At 38.8% G+C, this 23,956-nt stretch overlaps 1 protein-coding gene and 1 long non-coding RNA gene across 11 annotated transcripts in view; one reads left to right on the top strand and one right to left on the bottom strand.

Annotated features, from left to right (window-relative positions):
- The window catches only part of Nckap5 (NCK associated protein 5), an 855,349-nt gene that overhangs the window by 651,502 nt on the left and 179,891 nt on the right, over positions 1-23,956 (top strand). For all 10 annotated transcript variants that reach the window (XM_010606203.2, XM_010606202.2, XM_033757250.1 and 7 more), the window contains 3 exons: positions 3,897-3,965; positions 13,862-13,900; positions 21,323-21,442. In XM_010606203.2, coding sequence (XP_010604505.1) covers positions 3,897-3,965; positions 13,862-13,900; positions 21,323-21,442 — 228 coding nt within the window. The remainder of the gene's footprint in view (positions 1-3,896; positions 3,966-13,861; positions 13,901-21,322; positions 21,443-23,956) is intronic.
- LOC104849674 overlaps positions 23,601-23,956 on the bottom strand; it is a 33,397-nt gene continuing 33,041 nt past the window's right edge. Inside the window, exon 5 of the long non-coding RNA XR_776824.1 lies at positions 23,601-23,910. This is a non-coding gene — a long non-coding RNA (uncharacterized LOC104849674). The remainder of the gene's footprint in view (positions 23,911-23,956) is intronic.

The raw sequence follows: 23,956 nt of genomic DNA, 5'->3' as shown, positions 1-23,956 counted from the left end.
AATTAGCAATGTGAACTAGGAAGAAAAGGGCTAAAGGTGTAGGGAAAGTGGGAAGGGTAGGGGAAAGGGAATAAGGGAAAGGGGGAAAATGTGAGAAAATGTAAAAATGGAATTAAATTGTTGGTAGGGAAGGAGGGGAGGAGGGGATGAAGGGAGGGCAGGGACAAGGTGAAAAAATGAGAACCAAGACCTGTTGTGTAAAGGTACAAGATCCCAGGTATGAATGGAACTGTACTGTATCCTTAAAAAGTACCAGTAAACTCAAAGAGAAAAAAAATAATCCTATATGAACCAAATATTCTCTGATAAAGTAGAAAGAATGCAACTAAAACAGAAGAAAGAAAAGAGAAAAGGAAAAAGTTGATTATTGGATACCTAATTATGAGAGGGAGTCAGAGAACCTGATTTTATGAGTGCTACTAAATAACCTGCAAGTGGTAGATAGGAATAGGGTGGGAGAGCAAAGATACCTCATGTGACATGGACCTTGGTGGATAGGTTTGACTTTTGGAATCATGTTAATGTTTCTCATACTTAATAAGATGAAATCAAGAAGAGAGAAAATTAAATTTGAATACTATCAGACATAAATGAAGTAAACTAAATTCAAAGTGAATAGCATAACCACATGATAGACGGGGCGGAGAGCTCATCTAGTAACTTCTGAGCACAGAATTTTTATAACAAAACATCATCCTGAAAGAAAAGGAAATGCTGAACTCTTCCTCTTACTTTTTATTTGCTGTGTAACATCCTAGTATAACAATTTTGTACGCATTTGTGGGATTGAAGAAACCAGTAAATACAGTGATGTTGAGAGACCTGGTTCTGACTATATGAAAAGGAAGGTAGACAATGAAAACAGGAAGGGAGGGCAGAAAAAATAATTATGTACATTTTCATGGGTGTGCAGAAAGCAAAAAAAAAAACAAAAAAACAAAAAAAAACCAAATCCTTCCATTAAAAGGAAGTAGAAGAAGTGGCTTCTCAGGAGTAAATACACAAGGCAACACTCAGATTGTGGTTTCCAAATATCATTCGCTGAGCAAAGGAAGTGATATATCTTGGACAAATGGCCGATTTCAGGAATGCTGCAAAGAAAATGTGAGATGGGTCTGGAATATTTACTTCTGTCAAGAAAGAGTTTATAATATGATGACAGTGTGCCAAAATGAGACAGACACCAGCATAAAGTGGCTTGCCCATCCAAAGCCGGGACAATTTGAGCATCAAAATTAATATTAGAGGTAATGAGTTATGACCCTTTGAATAATGTAAGAATCTCTGTATACCTACTAATCCAACAGGAAATGAACTTCCTTATGCTAGAATACATTTGTAACTGTGCAGTGCTGACCCCTTATCCATGGTTTTGTTTTACACAGTTTTAATTATCCACAACAGACTGTGATATGAAAATATTAAATAGAAAGTTCCAGATATAAACAGTTGATAAATCGTACACCATGCTGAGTAACATGATGAAATCTTGTGCCATACTGTTTGGAGTGTGCATCATTTCTTAGTCCAGCATATCCATGCTGTATATGCTACCCGGTAGTCACTTAGTAGCTATCTCAGTTGACAAATCATTGTTGGACTCTCCCAGTGGTTTTGGTGATGTAGCCCTTATTTTACTTAATAGTAACCCAAGATAAAGGGTAATAATGCTAGCGATATTATTACACTATATTGTTATGATTTTTAAATTTTATTATTATCATTAATCTTTTAGTGTCCCTAATTCACAAATTCAATTTTATTATAGCTACAAATGCATAGGAAAATACACAGTATACAGTCTTCTGTGGCTTATTAGTAGGGACACCAACTCACAACTCTGCCGCTAAAGCATTTTTTTGTTGTGCAAACATAAAATACATATACAAACTGAGACAGTTACATTGTCACTAGGCAATATGATATAATGAGAATATCATTGTACAAGCAGTTTGTCATTGATCAAACATCATTATGTGGCATGTAACTATATGTAGCATTGAGTATTATTGTTTACACTGACTCAGTGAGGGGCTTGCAGTGTATAACCTATAGATTATAGGCAATGCTGTAGATAGAATGGAGTTACAGATCACCATTTGTAGCTGAATCACAGATTCAGGTAAAAATTACCAATAGTTGCTAAAACAATAGGGAAAATTTAATGAGCAATAGGAAATTTTCATGATCTCAAAATATCTCACCCGAAATTGCATCCTAATTGGAGAAGGAAAGATAGTAACTTTATCATGGAGAGGTTGGGCAGACTCCATTTTGAGCACATGATGAAAGTTCACATATCCAGCAACAGGGCTATGGCTATCATGTAACTCATATGATGAACCGTGACAGATCCAACATAAAGTATGTGCTGTTCATGTCAAATGTTCATGAGGAAGCTTCCGATGAACCCAGATTATAGGCCAGTCTACACAATAACTACCTTCTCCTGAGAAAAGGGAGGAGGAAAAGTTAGGAAGAAAACATAGGAATCATTTCGGTCTAAAAGATAGTGGAGGGAGGATAATTAGAATTCAATGCAGTGTGTGATTGTGGACAGGATTGTAGATTGGAAAAATCTACTATAAAAGACATTATTGGGACAAGGGATAAAACTGTAAGAAGGACATAGATCAGATTGTCATGCTGTCTTAACTCTGTGCCTCCTGAAATAGAAAACCACACTGTGGTTGCAGAAAATGTCTTTGCTGCTCAGAAATAATGAAAGTATTGAAATACTATTGAAATAGTGGAAGTAGTGAAAGGTACAAGGTGTGTTAATGTCTGCAACCCCCTTTCAAGGTGTAGAAAAAAATGAAAAGGTTAATGATATATCAGATGTACCAAAATGTTGATGATTAATGAATCCGAGGAAAAGTATGAGGGAGTTTCTATGCTATTCTTAAATTGTCTGTTAGCTTCAAATTGTTTCCAAATAAAATGTTTGTGTAAAGGGATGGAGAAAACCTACAGAGAAACAACGTTCTGTGAACCATCTAAAAACGTGCCATACTTTCTAGGCAGCCATTTAGAGTGCCACTTCCAGAGGTCAAGGAGGGCCTCAGGGAAGGGCCAAGCGGAGCCCAGTTTGCTGGGGGGATAGGGCGGGGTGAGCAATCATTCTCACAGCCCTGGGTAGGGCTGGCTCGCACCCTTCCGAGATGCAGACGGGGCCACGGTGGAACTGCTTCACCAGCTGCCGAGGGCACATCTCAGGCTGACATTTCATACCCCTTCTGAAATCTAATGCACTAATAGTGATTACTTTTTCCTTCCTTTCTATTATCCACGCTCTCCTAGGAACCATATTCAATATTCACATTCTCATAGACCTTTCACATAGAGGGATGTGAAAGCAGTGATTAATGGGGTGCTTAAGGATAGTTCAAGTCTTACCTTTCTCAATATTTTCTTACTTTTAAAAGCCATTGATTAACATCAAAATAACATGTTCGGTTTACGTTTGCAATCATGCTTTACTGACTTTACTTGGCGTATTTTTCTGTGGTCTCAACAAATACTGGGCTGTGAGAATGAGACAGGTCTTAATGAAGTGGACTAAGGCATTTTTTACCTTTATATTTTCATAGAATGAGATAAACATTGTAATCTTTCTTCAAAACACTCTTGCATCAAGCCATGATTTGATTTTCTACCTGTTCAGAATATCAAGTTTTACATTTCCTGAAACTGTAATGTATTTTTTTGAGAGAGTTGATAAGACCGAAGTCATCCCTGAGATGTTTATAATAGTACTTAGAACAGACTTGTCAAAGGCACTTCAAAAAGATTATTTTGGATCCCGAGGAGATATATTTAGTAACTGTATTGAGTAAGTTGTCACATAACACAACATTTCATTGATTTATTTGTCTTATTTTTGTATCTTACTGCAGGCAGAGAACTCAGCATTGGCTTTGGAAAATGAAAATCAAAGAGAACAGTATGAGAGATGTCTTGATGAGGTAAGGTGAATGGAAAGGCCTATAATAGGAAGCCAGACTAGTTAGGGTTCTTTTAATCAGATCTTATTATGTGAATATTACCAGCCTCCACAGAACATTAGCATTTTCTTCTTCAAGGGAAAGCTGTGATCCTGTGCACAGAGGAGGAAGATGAGAGTGCGTGTGTGTCTGTCTGTCTGTCTCTTTCTCTTTGTCTTACCCTCATCCCCCTCCCTCCCTCTAATCTTCCCTAATTCCTTATATAGGCATCTATAAATTTCCCTTTGGTTATTGCTTTATATTCCTCAGACATAACTGGAGTGTACATCATTGTGTGATCAATTTCTTCCATGCAGTGAGTGATCCTCGACTATGAGAATAGCTAATTTGGATTATGGTTCCTGGTAGCTGCAATTAGATACCCTTGCTAAAAAAGGAAATCTGTAATAGAGTGGGTGGGCACGATGATCACTGTTGGCAGCCAGAGAGGGCGAAAATCAGGAGATTGTGCATGAATTAAAAAGAAGTTAGGAAGAAAATTTGAGTGAAATGGAAGAAGGCATGAGTAAACTCAAATATTATTTGATGATAATGAAGCGATGAGAGCAAAGATGTTGGGAATTTGAGAGTTTCTAGGAGGTGAGGAAAAGATCGAGCTGCATGCAAAACCCTTGTTCCCTCTCTGCCATTCCTGTCACACTGTGACATCTACCCAGGATCATGCTCTGCCTTCCCTGCCAGGACTGGGCATTCACCTCCCTGAGTGGTGCTCCTCTGGGACTCAGCAGTGATCAGAGCCATTATTTAAACGGGATAACCTCTTTAGGCACCTGCTTCCTATGCTAAAACTGATACGTATTCTGGGAGATTCAGATTGAGATTTGTTACCCTGTGGCTGATAAAGATTTTTGAGAAAAACAAGAAAAAAAAACTGTTTAATCTTTTTCTGCTACTTTATCAGTATAGTTACCACCATAGCCTCGGTCTTTTCCTCCAAGTAACAATTAGAAAAACCTTTAGTAAAAAACTCCTCTTGATATTTCTGACCCTGTCTATCTCTCCCTTCTTCCATCTGCTGCCCCAGAAGTTGGAGGGTGGGCCCTTGAGAACATAGGCTCAAATCCAGCAATGACACCAGATCACTTCCATGTACCTCTGATCCCTTCAGGCTGAAGTTGTTTTGTCCTGTGACTACTGGTCATGCGCGGGCCTTTCCTCTGCCAGTAGTTCCTAAAATGTACTCTTAAGCCAGCTGTACTAGCTTCCTCCCTATGACCTTGTGAGGGATGCAGAGTCACCAACCCACTGCAGACCCCCAGAGTCCGAATTGGGGGTGGCCCCTCAATCTGTGTGTCGGCAAGCTCTGTACCTGATGTTGAAGCGCTCTGACTTGCAGTCTCATCCTCCCGACACAGACCACTTTGTATTCCTTTCCTACAAGTGGTTGGAAAACTTACTGAATGGTTTACGATTCACTATTTTAATTACTCAATATTTATTTTCCGGCCATATACATTGTCTACTTAGGAAAAATAGTGTTTGTGATCCTCTGTGGTTTAAAAAAGACCAGAAAAATAATTTGTACAGTGTCCAAAGTTAATAGAATCACATAAAGTTAGTTGACAAAAAAAGGGCATAAAGACTTGGGATCTAGAGAGGTCAACTCTGCAGCCCTCACCACTGCCTCCAGGCTCTTGGTCCAAAAAGTTTAGGGTAAAAAGCAGCAAGTAGATCCAAGGAGAAGAATGAATTGATTGATTGGTTGATTGACTGGCTGATTGATTGATTGATTGAGACAGAGTCTCACGATGTAGTTCGGGCTTTCCTTGAAGTCATTAGGTAGCCCAGGCTGGCCTGAAACTCCCAGAAATCCTCCTGCCTCACCCTCCCAAGTACTTGGAGGTATGTGCCACCATGCCCAGTGATTCAGGGTTATTTAAAGGAACAAAAAAATGGCCTTGGGTTACATGCATTGATCAGCAAAATTTCACTTTAATCTCCAGCATAGAAATTAACATTGAGACCTTGTCTGTATTCAGAAGTCACACTTACATGACTCCCACCACAGAAACTTATTTACCACAATTCTCTCACACTTATCTCCTCCCCACCTATCAAGAGGCTCACAGCATTTCCCTGTAGAATACAATGTTTTCTCTATGTTCACTGTGCCTGCGTTGTGTATGTTTTGTCAGAATATATCAGGCCAAATGTGTTTTCACCCACAGAATCATTTCATATACTTTTCACTGACAGTAGAATTCTTAGAGGGAGAGTCCCTCGGTTCATAATAATGAAAGGTAAAAGTTGCAAAAGCAATGCTAAACAAACCACCCCTGAGCAATACACGTGTTTTGCATTCATGAATCCTGCCCCTGATTACACATGCCAGTTGTTTTGTAACTAATTGCATGAGGTAGACAATCCGTTCCCATGCATTGTAAGAGAGCACTCTCCAAGGGGTAGCTCAGTGTAGTAATAATGCCAACTGGAAATTCTTTTCAGGGCTTTTTATACTAATTAGACAAACTAACAAGGTATGGCCTCGTGTAAGTTATTTCATTGCTAGTAGGCTTCATAAAACATACTCAGTGGATAGCATGTAAATTTAAAATGTTCCTCAGTTCTTTCTGTACTGATTATTATTTTCTGGAAAACGGAGAACATATGGAGGATTTGGGGAAAACACTTGGATGTCTGAAATTCCCTGTTTGTTTTCTACTAAAATAGTCTGTTTATTGAGCAGCAAGCAAACCCAAATGCATAGCTACACCCACACACAGTCTGGCTTGGTAAGTGTTCGCACGCACACGCACACAAGTATGCACACACAAGCACACGTAAACACACATAATTGTACTACACACACACACACACACACACACGTTTCCTCTTCACCTTCACTGCTCCTGTGCCTTCATTGTGTTGCCTTGCAGTACAATGACAAAACCATGGATGATTCTCATTTTATTTCCTTGAGAATTTGGAGGTTTTTGTGTTTGAATCCAGTTTTTCAGTCTTGCTGTTTGACAGGCATTTTACTGGCGAGCAGTGAATTACTGTTTATTCACAGTATCGCCTTGGCCACAATTCCTTTCAATCCAACTATTCCTATGTAGAGAGCTATCATGGCACATATAAAATAAGTAAATACCATCTCCTCAAGCCAGCACCTTGCATTTAGATGGATTCAGCAGCATGGCGTAAACCTTCCCTGGGTGTCAGCCTCTCACGGGTGCTGGGAGCTCACGGCTGCTCTCAGACTAGAAGTGAAAAGGAGGGGTGGTCACAGAAGATGGATGTGAGAAAAACTTGCCTAGGAGCTTTGAAAATGCTGCTCGTGGGGTCGTGCACCAGAGATTCTGATCTGATTCAACTCTGGGAGGGAATAAAACACTCCAGAGCATTATAATACTCACCCAAGGTTAAGAACCACACAGTGAGGCACTCCGAGTACTGTGCCTCAAGGAGCATTTTCATAAAGTGCTGCGCCCAGTCTCTCAGCGAGACCTTTACCCCAGACACAACGTGGTGATAAAGTACAAACAAGAACTTTATTTTGTCAGCCGGGACCTACCCTCCAGTGGAACTGGCCACTGAGTCAGGTCTCAAGCTGAAATTGAGTACAGTTTTTATAGGAAAAGAGGAAAAAAAAAATTCTTCTTTTTTTCCCCCTTTACCTCAGTGTAAGCTTTTTTATCTAAGCCTAAAACACATTTATAGAAGCAAGAAGGAATGCACAGTTAAGACATCTGGGACTTCTGGTACAATTAGTTGGAGGACTCTCCTGTTATCGTAACCAGAATAGCACGAAATGTTTTAGCTAAGGAGTGGGATTTCTCACAGGAAAATTCCTGAGTTCAGGTAGGGATGAGATAGTACATCTGGCAGGTGACCCTCATAAACCCTTTCTGCTATGTCAGTTTTATGGTAGCCATAAGCATAATTTGTGGTCTCTAAAGGGGCAGTAGGTGGGTTTTAAACGAAATGGAGTCTCCTATGTCAATTCAGGTTTCTCAAAAGCATGCAAAGGAGAGTGATAATGTGGACACAAGCTAAGATATAGCAATAGAAAAGGACAGACCCTTGTGGAAGTTTTTTGCAATTTTTACACCTTTTTTTTTTTTGGTACTGGGGATCAGAGTGCAAGGCAGGCTGCGGAACCACTAAGCTAAATCCCTGGCCCTGTAATTTTTGAGTTACTACAAAGCAACAATCAAAAATATAGACCTCATCCAGTGTTTACTAAAGTGTCTTTCCAGGACCCCGGTCCATCAGACAGATGTATAATAACTGAAAAAAAGTCCACATTCTGAACTTAGCTCTCGGGGATAACTTAGTACTCAGGGAGAAGAAATTGCAGTTTCCACAGGCATCATAGGTTGTAGAGCTTCTACACACAGTATTGGAGAAGCTGCCCTTACTTTCACATCATCACACTGGCCTGAGTCCTGTGAGTCAGCAAGGATGCTGTAGTCCGGTTCCTGCATGTTGGATTGCAGGAGCTGGGCAAATGAGACCAGTGACTGTAATTTAGAGATAGAAACAAAAAAGCACCAGAATTTCTTTAAGACCAAAGCTGAAGACAGAAGTAGGTTATTATGAACATTTCTTACCTGTCTCTCTGATCCATCTGCAATGTGCTTAGACTGGATTGTGGAATCATTACCTAGGACATTCTCAGGTATACCCCAGTTCTGGGTCCTATGTAATCTGTAAAATTAATACCTCTGCAGATATAGTTGGAAAAAGATCTCCTTATGGCTTTCACATGCTCCAAGTGCCCACATCATGAACAGATGATCTTCTTCTTGTCTCCCCTGAGTTCTGGGAGGTGGCAGCTACATTCTACTTGCCACTACTTTTCCATGATCCAGCATGATTCTCAGCCCACACTAGGTGTTTACTGCATATTTGTTAAATGAATTTAAGTGAATGAGTGGAGACTAGCCACAGGAAATTAATTTCCAAATTAGTTTTCCTGAAACCCCACATATGTATTTAGAATAATTTCTTCAGTTATCTCCTCAGAAATGAACAGTCATTTATTATGCCTAACCCCAAAGGTAATCCAAAGGCCAAATCAGCTGAAAAGAAGATTGTAGATATGACCGAGTAAAATTAGAATGTACGGGCTTTGGATTAGGAAGACTTGATTTTCATCATTGTCACAACCCTCCTCATCCTGTGGTATTTGGGGCATGTGTTTAGTTCTTTGGGTTTATTATTTATTTAATTTTATCTTACAGGATTTCTATGTATAAAATATGCGCACATAGTTATTCCTTTACCAATATATCCTTTTAGACCATTCTATTCTAACTGCCTACCTGGAAAGGCACTGGGTTCTCTGAGATCCAAACTCTCTGCTTCATGCTTAACCTTCATGGAGGGGCTACCAAGGCCTTGCCTTGGTGGTCTCTCTTCTTATATCTCTAATCTCATGCCTTTGTCACAACTTGAGAGACGGACAATTCCCCACGTGTATGCATTGCTCCTCCAGTCCCATGCATGTCGGAGCATAACACCAGTCTGTGAACCCAAGTCTGTCATGTGATTCTGACCCAGTATTCTTTCTCCTTTCCCCCAGCTGGCTCAGTACAGTAAACCAAGCCAGAAACATAACAAGTTCTTCGAACGCACATTTTAAAAGCCTTGTTTTTGGCCAATATGACCTCTGCTTTGCTTAATGAAATAGGATATCATGGTATGGAACAAAGCAGGCACAACGAAGAGAGCATGAGGCCTTTGGGGATCTTCACACCCACCAGTGACATCCTGAAGCTTCCTGCACTCCACTCCGCGCTCTACCAGAATGGCTCCTCTCTGAGTTCATTCAGCCTCAGGGACATTTTTATTTTTATTTTTATTTTTATTTTTTTTATTGAGTTTATTGGTACATTTAGGGATACAGTACAGTTACATTCATTGTTGGGATCATGTACCTTTACATGGCAAGTCTTGATTCTCATTTTTTTCCCCTTACCTCTGCCCTCCCTTCACCCCCTCCTCCATCTGATTCCCAAACCAGAGAAAGATACAACCAAAAAGGAGAACTACAGACCAATCTCCTTAATGAATATAGATGCAAAAATCCTTAATAAGATACTAGCAAACAGAATACAGAGGATTATTAAGAAGACATTTTTAAATCAAACAGTAGACCATTCAGCAGCCCCACCTTCTCCTCTGCCTCCACTCCCAGAAAATTGCCTTGGGAGACTGCAGCCTGGAAAGCCTGGGGAGGAAGAGCTAACTAAGTCTTATATGAGCAAGAGATCAAGCAGGTGTCAGAGGAGCTGGCTTATCTGACAGAATTCTTAGTAAGAAGGCAGCAAGCTATGGGTAGGGGTCCTCTTGGGCATCTTGTCTCACCTGCCACCCAGCTTCGCCTCCTAGGAGCAAAGTGGGGAGGTCTGCAGAGAACCGGGGAAAGTTGTAACAACAAGCCAGAGACTTAAGGGCTGTCATCGTTGATCTGTGTGTGTCTCAAGTCCCTCTGGCACAACCCAGCTGCTATTTTTCCTTTCTTTGACGAGAAAGCTGGCAGGGGACACTGAAAGTTATTTGTTCTCATTAGCTGGCCCTGCTGGTGAGCGGGTGTGTGACTATTTGCAATCCAAATGCTCAGGGCACGTTGCTGGAACATTATGGGGAGGGGCCCATTCCAGGTATTATCTTGTGAGCCTATTAGAGGTTGCAAGCACAAGCTTCAAACGACTGTTCTATTGGAGCATCTGGGAAGCTTGGCTGTTAAATGTAGTAACAAAACCTAGGACACTGTCTTTATAGACAATATGGAGCAAAGCATTTGTACAGTTTACTTGCTCTTCAACAAAGAATCTGTGAGTCCTTCTGGGCAAGATAACACCATGTCAGCAGGTAAAGAAATAATGTATTAGTGTATCTTTGTTCAATTTTCAGGTAGAGCAAACAATTGTCCAAAGTACATGCCCAAAGGAACTATGTCAAATATAGAGTCATAAGCCTATAGGGCAAGTGCTTGGATTGCAAAGATATAACACATTTCCTCCTGTGGGCTGTTGCAGTTAGGATATTACTCTGTGTCTCCTATTAAATCATGGCTAGAGCTATTTTATGTGACCACTGTTACACAGAATGACTTCAGTGAGCAACCAGTTTGGAGGAAGAAAAGAAAATATTGATATTAGGCAGTTTTATGAGAATATAAATCAAATCCAAAGTTTGAGATAAAAAGTAAATTATTTATGGTATGAATTAACTTTGGTGCATTTTTCCTGATTCAACCTGCATGGATACTTCAATTCTTCTGTTTTATTAGCCACCAATAAAACAGATGATGTATTGTTTGACTTTAAATTCTCTGGTACTAATGAATTGGATGAAATGTTTAAAAAGATTTGTGTGGGTTGAATCACTTTTCACTGTTGTGGTCAGTATAAAGAGTTAAAGGAAAGCTAAAGCACCATTTAATGAAAGTGCGGTTTATTCTTACATATGGCAGCTTCTGGGTATGCTTCTTGAAATTTAACTTCACGAAAAAAAAATATCTAAGAATGCTTTTTTCTCCAAAACTGTAGTTATTTTCAGTAAAAAGCCTTTCTTTTTTATTTAACATCAACAAAGTAAGTGTGGAAAGTTTCTGATGGGGAAAAATTTCCTCTTGAATAATAAATTAGGGGTAATCTAATTCTAGCCATTTACTGCTTATGGTGTGAATGCCTCTTAATCAAAAGTTGATGACAGCCTGTGTTTTAATTTTGTCTGAAAAATTTTGGTAGCCAACTGTTGTCAAGGATGTGCTGTTTTGTCAATATTGAGCCAAGAAACAATTAAGCTCATGAAAATATTCTTACTATAATCTGTTCCACTATACCAAACAGGGAAACTGTGGTTTTCAGCTCTTTTCACCTAACAGAAACAAGCACAAATAATTTCATACCACCAAAAATAAATTTGTCACAAAGAGAAAAAGATGTCTCACAAATTTGGAATGAGTATGAGACTCGCTATAGTGGTAACATGCATAACGTGTTGTGTTATCATTGTATAATTATAATTTCTAAACCACACCCAGTTATAGTACCAAATCCCAGTTGCTTTTCCTGCCAAATAGAAGTGTAGAAAATTTATACTGAATAAATTTTAAAGAGCAGAGAAGCACCTTATGTCAAGATATTTAAGTATTCTAACTCACTTTAATGTTATCATTTTCATAGTGTTTACAGTGAGGAGCATCATTTAATTAGTTTACCCTCCCCTTGGTTGATGTGAGCAGTAACCATGTAGGTACACAGCTTCAAGGTTATCATGAAGTTTGAGTTTCTCTCTCTATATATATCTATATCTGTATCTGTGTCATCTATTTATATATGTGGTTCACAAGTTTAATTCATCCCACAGTGCTAGAGAAGATGGCTGAATTTGTGTGTGTGCAGAAAAGATGGCCAAGGTCATGGTCCTCATCTGATGTGGAGTTCATAAATGGAAGGAAAGTTTTGCAAACTAAATTGTTTGAAAGCAAGCAAAGGGCTGGGGATTTAGCTCAGTGGTGCCACTGCCTGCCTCGCAAGCACAAAGTCCTGAATTCGATCCTTAGTACCAAAACAAAAAACAAAGACAAGCAAGTGTTTATGAACCAAAGTATTACTATATATAAAATTATATATGTAAATATATATATATAGAAATAATGAATGGTTATGTAGAGAGAATGCCAGGTCTTTGAACTATCACATTGATATTGGTAGCCTTTAATTTGAAGAGCATCATGTGCCCTCTCCTAAACTAGTCCCTGAAAAGCAATATACTGGCAAGATTAGTATAGATTAATCAAGTTTCACATTGTTGGGCTGAGGAAGAGCCCAGCTTTCCCTGCGTCCTAAATTGCCTAGTGCCTAAAGAAGATTAGAGTTCTGTTAATACATTAGAAAGAGTTACGTTTGGTTGTATATTGGAAGGAACTCTAAATAATAGACATGGAAGTTCAGAAAAAAACAATACAACCAATGATATCATCAAGGTCAGGCTTGTCCTATTCTTCTGCCCCAACATCTGCAGTATTTGACTTCCATTGTCAAAGCAGCTACTGAAGTTTCAGCCCTCACTTTCATGCCCCATATGAGAAAAGGAAGAAGGTGGCAGCCAAGCCTCCTTCTTTGTAGAGACATCTTCTAAGGCCAAGAAAATAGTCCAGTTGTATCTCATTAGCACTTTGTTACATGGGGACAAGTAGCTACATAGGAGACAGTGAAATATAGTTGGATGCAACCAGCAAAAAAATTGGGTTTGTTACTGAGGAAGAAGGGGAAAATCGATGTTGGAGTACACAGTTGCCAGCCACAAAAGGATGGCATAAGTGAAAACAGAAGAGAGAAGCAATGAAAACAGGAGACTATCTTCCTCTGTCTTGACCATTTAGCTTTATTGCAAGTAATTTTAAGCAGTGAAAGAGCTAGGAAAGAAATAGGAAGGAGAGGCAAAGGACATTGTAAATCAGCAAAATATAGAAGCTATGTACAGATAATTAGGAGTGTGTTTTGCGCTGTATCATATTGTAAATCAGCAAAATATAGAAGCTATGTACAGATAATTAGGAGTGTGTTTTGCGCTGTATCATTTTTTAGCCTTTTTGGGGTACTTTACATATGAAAGGATATTATTTTTCGAAATATGGAAATGTGAAAGTCAAGGTATGAATGATCTTTCCAGATGAACCATCTTAATTAGCAACAAGGACACCTTTGGAAATAGCAAAGTATTACCTACAAGGGTAGGCTTATTATGAAAAGAGTAAGATTTTCTTGAAGTAGAGGAAAGAGGAAAATGAGCTAATTAGCCACGGTAAGCTCTGTGAAACTTATTGGTAAATTAGAGTTTATGTGTATAAAGTCTTATTATTATAAATGGTAACTTTCTTTCCTTGTTTTTTAAAGGTAGCCAACCAAGTTGTTCAAGCTCTGCTCACTCAAAAGGTAGGTCACTTTTTACCTTTATTCTTTCCTAAGTACTTATGTGAATAGGCTACAATTCACATTGTCAAACTACAAAATTGTGATTGATAGATGCAATTCTTTTCTATTTATTCACTTAGGCTAAAACCACGTGTATTTTATGTGGCCTATGAAGTAGCAACAATAATATCCAATAGAATTGTAAAAATCAGACTGGAGAAAATATTTAAAAGTCTTTTAAAAATGAAAGCTGTCCATGTCCCCCAAATGAATAAGAGACCCATTATTTTCACTGAGTGAATACAAACTTTAAAATGGTGGTGGGTTCTTATGATTTCTATGAAATGAATGTCCTCTTGAGAACAGTTTTAAAAGGAGCCTAAAATTCAGCAAGAGGTCTTGTAGGTTAAAGAAGGGATTTCATTTCTCTGAGTCTTGATTTTTTTTTTCTATAAAGTAGAAATAACAAGTCCCCCACCCCAGATTGTTGTGGTTCTATGAGAGGAGGCACATAGAGCATTTCTATTAGGAGTCAGTTTGTGGTAAATATAAAATAAATGGTGGAGGCTGTGCATGAAATGTCTATACCTCCCTTTTTGCTATCTACTGTCCCTGCAGACAATGTAAGTCCACGTTTATTGGCCAGAGTGGGAAAACTCATGTCATTGTTTGACTATATTTGGCTGGTTTGATGAACTTATTAGATATGCCCTGTCTTTTGCAGTAATACCTCTCAGAAGCTGAACTCTAGGCCCCTCTGATTTTGTTTCTCCGAATTTCTCTTTCTGTGAAATGGAGCTTTCCTTACCAAAAAGAAAACTCAGATCACATAGCATGTTCATCTAACTAATGAGCAAATCTTGGCCATCCTGAAATTTTTTTTGAAAAGATTTTATCAGTGCTTGACTGCTTCTCATGGAAATACTTAAATATTATTTGAATACATGCTGTACAGATATTGTAGTAACATTTTTGCTAGACTTCTTTCCTGTTCTGTCAAAATGTCATGTCTCTTTCTACAAATAATTTTAACTGCTTCAGGTTTTATACTAACAATGCATAAATAAAGAGATTGAGGTACACTTATGTAGAGTTAGACTTACGGTTCCATTGTAACAGAGAGGCAAAAGAGTGATGGTTTAAATAATCTAAGATGTAATAGATGTTATAGTTTTCTCAGATATAAACTTACAGGTAGTCAGTACAAGGTGGATTTGGTAGCTATTAGTCCATAGGGTCTCTGGCTTCTCTAGGGCCTTCTAATAGTCCAAATGAGCTGCTCTTCCTCTAGTCATCAAACCCATATTCTAACAGTCAGAAGAAAACAAAACAAAACAACAGTAACAACAACAACCAAACAAAGGTAAAGAATACAAGGAAAATAAGAGCATAGTCTAGTTTTCTTTTAAGGAGGGCTCTTAGACCTTTTAATACGTCCTTACTGACATGGCCTCCAAGAGTGCTCAGTTGTACAGCCACTCCTGTGGAAGCTGATAAAGAAGTCTTTATGCTGAATATATGCCCATCTGAAAAGTATTTGTCATATTACTATAAAAGATGTGAAAATAAAATATTACAGGATAATTCACAAATTGTGCCATAATATATTTGAATACCCTTTCTCTTTCAAAGGCTTTAATTTTTCAATTATTTTCTTCCTGTTGGAAACTTTACTTATTGTAAAACTAAGGAAGAGAGCTGATAACAGCTGTATGTGCAACTAATGAAATAATTGTCGCGTCTGTGTCTTTAATTGTGCCTCAGGAAAAAGACAGAGAAATCGTCTGGTGCAATAAAAAGGAAAACAGGGCTCTTCAGGCCAGCCACAGAAAAGGCACCTTACTCCAAGTAATAGCTAGTACACAGGTACATCTACTTTGGTACACTAAGCAGTAAGAGAGAAAGACCTGCTGCTGTGAGACTGTACCTCAGGGATGCGAGAAGCTGGGGAGAGAGGCTGGTTGCTTTCAGAGATTCCAAAAGAACCATGTTCTGAGAAGCATGTGCCTCTTGGTGTTTTTAGGGATGTAAAATTGCTTCAAGAAGACAAAAACTTCTTTTCAATTAAGAGCACAATATAGAAAATAAAAGGTACCCAATTGCACATGAGAAAACTATTTCTAAAGAGGGATGCAGTTAGCATAGAGTAAAACCCAAAATTTTGAATGATTTATCCAAGTCATACATACACAAGACTTCATGAAGTGAAATTATAGCCAAACCCTTCAGTTTTCAAATGTATCATTTCTTCTGACACAAAGGCAATATTCCTTGCCTTCAGCTCTTCAGTGGGCAACCAAAAAAGCATTTATCTGGTATATTACCAAGTGGCCCAGACCAGTAAGTCAGAGTCTTCCAATAATGACTGAGGAAAAACAACTTTATCATTTCCTGTTGTGTTTGTGTGTGTGTATGTGTGTGTATACAATCCTGCTCAGGTAATGCAGTTTATCATCAAAACCTCTGTAATCAATTAAAAGATCTAACTCTACTCCTTTAAATCAGTAATGCTAAACTGACAATGTGAAATCCAGCTCACTTTCATTTAAATCTCCAAATCACAGGCTCATGTCTATAGATGCAAGTGAAGTCAATAATTCAGGCTAAAGTCCTGTTTTTGTGTGAAATACATTTTATTATCATTAAATCATAATAGATCTAAAAACGTCCCTTCCCTAGCATCTTCAGTGTTTTGGCCATAAACACCAAACTTGGAAGAAAAGCATTTTTCCTACAGTTAATTTTCCTCCAAATCAACGAACTCAGCCTTATCTGCATGTTAGTACAGTAACGAGACATTTATATAGCTTTTTGTTCTTCACCAAGATGGAACTGAGCTGACGTGGGAAAGAATCCGGCAGTACAATCATTCAGAGAAAACAAAACAGTTTTGTACCTTGACAGAATTCCATACTCCTCCGTATTTCCCTTGTAGGAGAGGCAGTTGGACCATCTGTGTCCACTGCTGTAGCCATGGTCTGTGTGGAGTCTGGTTCCTGAAAGAGCTCTGTTTACATCTGTTGGGCATTAATAAGCAGTCACACCCCACATTCAGTGCTTAAAATGCACCAAGTCATTCTATTCCTGTTTTAACCCTGTAAGGTAGGAATAAGAAGATTTTTTAAAAAAATTTTCCCATTTCTAGGAAGTGATGGAACCCATACACAGTGTTACCCCCCTTCACTATTTTTCCTTCACAGTACCATTCGGTGGCTCACAGGTTTTCCCTGCTGTAGGTCTAAGGAGCAGAGAGGGATTCAATGGAAACCAGCACAGAGATTGAAACCAAATGATTAGTTATGCTTGCAGGTAATAAAACAAAGAACAAAAGAGTCAGTGGACTTCTGCAAACTTTCAGAAACATTGCTGGCCCTCTCCAGCAAGAACATCCAGGCTCTGAAATGTTTGGAATAAAACTGTAACTGTGGAGTCAAAGTTTCTCAACACTGACCTTATTTGGGACTCTAGAATTTCACCATGGCCAGATAGGGACCTTTCAATATGTAATTCTGAAATTGTCAGCTAGCTTTGGTAAGGGTTCAATTTGCTAATTCTTAGAAACTGTTCCACCACCTCTCAGATTAAAAATAGTTGAACATCTAAAGACCTTTGGGATGAAGACTTGCAGTGTCCTGTCTGGCGTAGGACTCATTACTTCCTTAGCAGTGTCCTGATACAGTAATAAATGAGTGACTTTGAGGCCTTTGGTTAGAATAAGAAGTGACCAGCATTTCTCAGAAATGTTACTTTGTAAAGAAGTTTTAGTCTCCTTTGTAGATAGCAGTTTAAGCCCCTACTTGGAGATGTGACAAGAGGCTGGTGAATGTGGCAGCTGTTAGGTTTCGGGGAACTAACAAGATGATGCCTGACGTGCTACCTATGAAGCAGGTGAAATATTTGATGGCTTTAGAAACATAAAAAACAATTCTATGCCTTACCTCAGTTTACCAATGAGGAAATTGAGACCTATTTAGAAAAATTTACTTCTTCAAGGTTATGTGGGTAAGGTGGATCAGAATGCAGACCCTCTACCTATAGTCTGCAATATACCTACGATAGACACTGCCTCTGAATTAACTATGCTGTTATAATATTTTCAGATGATAAAGTCAGATTTAAATAGTTTTCAACAGGATTCCAGTAATAATGTTAACATATATCCTTTTTTGAAGCTATCAGCATTTTCTTAAGTTGATTTCAGCCCATACCTGGTAATGGTTTTGCTTTCTACAATCATGGAATAACTGTACTCCCACAGGAATTATATAGCAGTGTGTCCAGAATCCTCTTCAGCCCAGGAGCAGTTTACCTGGATTCCAATGTGTGGCTCCTCCAAGGAAATTAGGGTTTGAGATCATTAAGGCAGATAGTCACCCTATAGGCCAGTGTGTCACCTTGCTCAGTCTCGAAACCAACACCTAGGTTTTCGTCTCCAGTTCACAGTGACACATTCAGTGCAAGGATAATGGATCAGGCTGTTTTCCTAAACCCAAAGGCAGTTGTACTTTCTCAAATGCGGTCAAATCTTTAACATTATTTCCCCGTGGAAAAGTTAAACATGGTATCCCCCTTTTTATATCCAAAGGCACAACCTTGTATTTTCAGTTAGGGCCATCTCTCAAGGCCTGAGACATAGTTAGGGAGTCATCCAAAAAATGGTTCTGAGAGAGAACAGATGATCCAGCTTCTGCCTGGAGCCATGATCTCAGACTGTGGCATATAAATGAGAAATATATTTCATTTCTACAGCTTTACTGGGCAGGCTCTTCTAGGTCTTGGCCCTGTAACTGAGAGTCAGAAGGGTTGCTCTGGTATCCAGTCTGTGTGTTTCCTCTGTTCCTTTATGTTGGTGGGCTCCTGTTGTGAGCACAGGGAAGTGAAGACAGCCAGCCTCCACTTCTTTCCGGCTGTTCTAGTAGCAGTCTGAGTTGTTTTTCTCTCTGTGCACACTCCGGTTGTGTTCATATGTGGACACACGGGCACATATGGAATAGAAAATATCAGGCACAATGACCATGCGCTGCTTGAGTGAACACAGGACACTATCAGAAACAATACAAGCAATTCTTGTCTGACTACCAGTAATCAGACCAGCTGGCTGAGGCTAGATGAGCTGAGAGCTCCCAGAATTGCTATGTTGTGTTCCAACTCATGAGCTTTTACTATGCCGTAAGTAACAATGCTGATCATGGAGTTTCTTCTTTCTGTTTTCTTATTTTAACCCTTTGAAATTTCCTTTGATTTTGCTGCTGTTGTGAGTGCTATTACTTTCAGGTCCCCCTTTTCCTTACAAATCCACCCCTGTATGTTTTCATTTCTGTGTCTCTACCTGAAAATGAGAATGACTGTGTTTTCTCAACCAATAGATAGTATTAATATTTATCTACCCTACAGTCAAGTTTTATTAATTACTTAATTAGTAGTAGTGAAAACAATTAGTGTTTGGGAACACAGAGTGTTTTCACATGCTAAGAGCAAAAATTAGCATAAGTGAGAGGAAGGCAGAGATTGAATTCTAGAGAAAGCAAATTTAGGCTTTTAATTTGTGTAAGAAGTAGGCCCCAGGATGGCCTCTGCTAAATAAGTAAGTTCAGATGTACACTCCTGCTTCCACCTCTCTGGGTCTTATTCCCAGGAGCACCATCCCAAACATGCTGTTTCTTTGCTCTGCCCTACACTGCAGGCCACAAATCATTTGCAAACATCTTGCATGTGAGCATCTCCCATTTAACTAAAACAGGTGAGAAACATACAGACTATGCAGTTAGCCACACGGTGGCCTGTCTCTTTGCTTCCTCTCCATAGAAATAATACTGTAGTACAGGCTCACACATAACCTGGCAGCTAGACCTCCTTGGTTTCACAGGAGCTTGACACAAGGTTATGGCACAAACCCACTTACCTGTGGCACTACTATTTAGGTGCTGGGCATCAGAGCTCTTGCTGGTGCTATCCCTTATTTACAAGCCTTAACTGATGCGTACAGCTGCCCCATGTCAAAATACAGAGATCCATAAAATAAAAGTGTTGAGAAACTGGAACTTTGCATCGCACCAATCACTACAAAATACAATTTGTCTTCATCATCAGGTTGTTGGAATGTAAAGAATGTAAGAGCGGTATGCTTCTGTGGTTGTTTATATTGAAATCTTCTTGTGCCTCTCTGTGGAGGTATGTGGCATGTAGTAAAAAAGAAAAATCTAGGGGACAAATAATGAAATCTGTACCAAGGAGGGTAAGCTAAACATTGTAAAGGAGGCATTGAGTACTTAGTGAAGTTTGAGAAACGAGTAGACTTTGGGGGATACCAGGGAAGGTGGCAGAGTGGTAATAAAGTTTGGGTTGGACTTCAGTCATGTGACCAAACATGGTCTTTAAGAAGGCTGTGGGTAAGAAGGGAAGGTAATGGTGGAAAAGGCAAGAGGCCAGCAGAAATGCAGAGCTTTCAAGAACATCAAACCGAGCTTAGTTTTCTGTACTGTGCAAGCAGAATACATTCTTAGAACACTGGGAAATAGTGAATGACAAAATTTTGAAATGTAGAAAAGGGTCAGCTTCTGAAGAACTTTTAGTTGAGGCATATTCTACTGAATCAAAGAGGGTGAAGACATTTAAATACCACACATATCTTTATCACAGTTGAGGTAGAAAGGCAGTAACTTGAACTTGCAGGAAATCCTCCCGCTCATGTGTCAGCTCTGGAGAATAGTTTATCTTGTAGTGGAATTACTCAACACAGCAGCCCCAGGCCTCATGCATCAGCCTCAGTAAGGCAAGGCAAACAAAAACCCTGCTTTAAAATGTTGCTGAGGTGGGCTATCTATACTTCTTCCCTGGCACAAAAACCAAAACCCCCGTGAAGATACAGAAATCCACTGGCTCAGAGGATAGGTGAGTGACAAGTGGCCTCTTAAAAACCTTCACTTCGTTGACCCCTTTCTTACTAAATGCATCACTGACTCTAATAGCCAGAGTGCTGAGAATCTCAGCTCATTTCCGCAAATGAAATCCAAAGACCCCCATCAAAAGTTATTGTTTCTTTAGTTCATCAAATCTCTATTCACTGCAAAAATATTGTTGTTCTTGTGGTTTGTACTTTATGATTGCTGTTATGAAGACAGTGAAAAAGCAAAATGTATAGGTAGAAACTTAAATTGACTTTATATCGCTGAGATTTACCGTCTTCAAAAATAGCATGCTACATTAATGCATTTCTGAATTCAACGTGCTTTTTTTAAAATTGGTCTTCCCTGCACATAATAATTCTATCAGACAATGGTCTGTGGAAGAAAATGTTGTTTGTGATTTATTTCTGGGGGCTTTGAAAAATAAAAAATGCTATGTTTTACTAATGTATCTGAAATATATATATATAATGTGGTTATAATATGCAAAGATGTTTTTCAGTGGTAGAATTTTTTCCTTTCAATGTGTTTGTTGTAGGATCTAAGGGAGGAATGTGTAAAGTTGAAAACCAGAGTGTTTGATTTGGAACAGCAGAACCGAACACTAAGCATCCTATTCCAACAACGAGTCAGACCATCTTCTGATCTGCTCCTCCAGGTATGTGTTTATGGGGAAAACAATCTTTGCTGATAAAATGCTATTAACAGGAAGTAACTTAAGTTCAAAAATTGCCAACATCTCTAGGGACAAAGCATATGGTATAAAAAATCTGAATTCTTTTTTTGTCTCAGGAGATGTCATTAAAATTGAATGTTTCCTAAATTCTTCACTTTTTTTAAGTTGCATACAGATAAAGCGATGCTAACAAAGAATACACAGGTACAAAGGACAGGGTATTCTTCAGTAAAATAAGTGGAAGTGTGGAGTGGAGTTAGGAAGTAACTGATTGCTTTGGGGACCAGTATTAGTAACTATGCATTCCGTGGTGAAGAAGGAAGAGTTCTACGTAATGCCAAAGCATATTTTTTTACTCCAGATTCTCTATAATCCAAAATATACCTCTGATTTCTTTTTACGTCATATCTCTTCCTATGCACAGTTGCAGGATTTTATGTTAGTATTTTTGCACATCCTCTGTCTAGAATGCTCTTGCTCTACTCCTTCTTTTCACTTGACTCCATGACATGGAAAGCATGGTTTTGAAGCTATCCCTGACAAAGCACTGGGGTGGTGTCACAGCAGGGAGACCCATGAATTGGTAGAGGGAGATGCAGGGTTGACTTTTGATGTTCCTTGTCTTTTTGATCCCGTTAATGTGCATATTTGCTCAGACAAGTTCCTGAGAGTTTTGTTTAGAGCTTTGCAGAGCTAAGCTGTCAAAGGGTGCATTGAGATTTTAGGGGGCAGTATCAGTTTACAAAGGGTAACCTATACAGCTGCTTGCTCTAATTGGCTGAGGGGAAGGTCCTCCAACCTCTGATCTTCTAGACTACACTGTCCAGCACTAGAACCATGAGCTATATGGGGCGATTCGTTTTTACTTTAAAATTTTATATTAAGTTAAAACGAATCTCTTAAATCCAACTAGCAACACTGCAAGTATCCAGAAGCCTCATGTGGCCAGCAGCTACTATACTGGGCAGTACAAAAGTAGAACACTTGTATCATCATAGAAAGCTCTACTAGACAGTATTTTCCAAATGGCTGAAACTGTGTTGCTAATTTACCTTCTGAATTTTAGCATAAACATCTTAGGACTCCTCAGAGATATAATGGAAAATTGTAATTCGTTTCAGACAAAGAAAGATGTTTGGTAAAGCTGAGCATCGAGATGTAATTTGCCCCCCAAATTAAAATAAAACAGCTTTCTGAATTACAAAATAGATCTCATCTCTTAAATTAATTTCCTCTCTGATTTATCTGTTGGAGTATAATTCATAATTTATAACTCAAAACTTGTGGTAGGGGAAAGAGGGAAGTCATTTATCTCTATTTTGTTTCCTGGTCCAAAACACAATAAATGTTTGTCAGAGGGGAATCTGAGTTTATAAAAAGTCCTGTTTCTTGTGCAATCTCATAATCAAGATCCAATATTAAAATTACTTTTAACAGCTGTTACATGTTCATGAGTTTTTCTGTTTTTCCTCTTTTAACTTGAGGCTTCTCTAGAACAATGTTTGAGGAGCTGCATTCCCTGTTTATGCATCATGATAGTTTATTTGCATAGTAAACACATGTGCTGCAGATATTTAAGCCTTTTCACTGGCTGTCACACATGCCTTCAGTCCAGGTTAAAAAACTGGGGATATTCTAGCAGTGGGACTCAGTGTTTACTCATTGTGTGTTTTTAGTCAACAAACTTTGTACTCATCTCCAAATAATTTTTATAGAATTAGGAGCCATTCCTAATTTAAATAATATTTATCAAAGAGAGGCTATTAATAACTTTGTGAAAAAGAATGAATAGAGTGTGGTGCCTGCTCTCTCACATCTAAGAGCTCACCTCACAGACACAGGAACTTGCTGGGTTTTCACTTATTTGTTTTGTTTCATTGGTACTGGGGATCAAACTCAGGACCTTGCTCTTGTAAGACAGGCAGCAGTACAACTATGCTAAATCCCCAGTCCTTTACTTTGTTTGTTAATTATGCCACTCATAAAATCTGGTGGTTCTTTGGTTTTAATTGAGAAAGAAAGACATACCATTGACCTAAAGGAAAATGATTCTGAGCTTGCTTCACAGCTATGCATACTCTGTAGTTATTTATGAAATGAAATAAGGAGAAAAAGATTAATTTATTCTAGAAGTTGGAGCATTACTTTTGCTATTTTGTATAAACATAAGAGCTTTGTGCCCCTGCCTCTTTTGAAGTTTTCCTATTTCACATGGACTCCTGAGCACTAGGCAACTGTGAAGGCTCTTTCCACCCATGGCTGGAGGTGGGCTGTAATCAATTCACCATTCTTCCCTTGGCCCAAATATTATGGGCCCTATGGCTGCTGCCCCTATACTTCTTACTCAGCACTGCAGATTTCTAGGTGGTTTTCTTTACGTTTCAGAAAATTGGATTAGTTGTTGTCTTCTGAGTCCTATCCAATGATTCTTTACAATCTGAAGTAGCCACCTGAAGAGAAATGTAGAATGATTTTTTAATTTATTGTGATTTTGGT

The sequence above is a fragment of the Fukomys damarensis genome, unplaced genomic scaffold (assembly GCF_012274545.1).
Source record: "Fukomys damarensis isolate Sample0158 unplaced genomic scaffold, DMR_v1.0_HiC HiC_scaffold_29, whole genome shotgun sequence".
Taxonomy (NCBI): Eukaryota; Metazoa; Chordata; class Mammalia; order Rodentia; family Bathyergidae; genus Fukomys; species Fukomys damarensis.
Note: the sequence above shows the minus strand (reverse complement) of the source record. Positions and strands in the feature narration are given on the sequence as shown.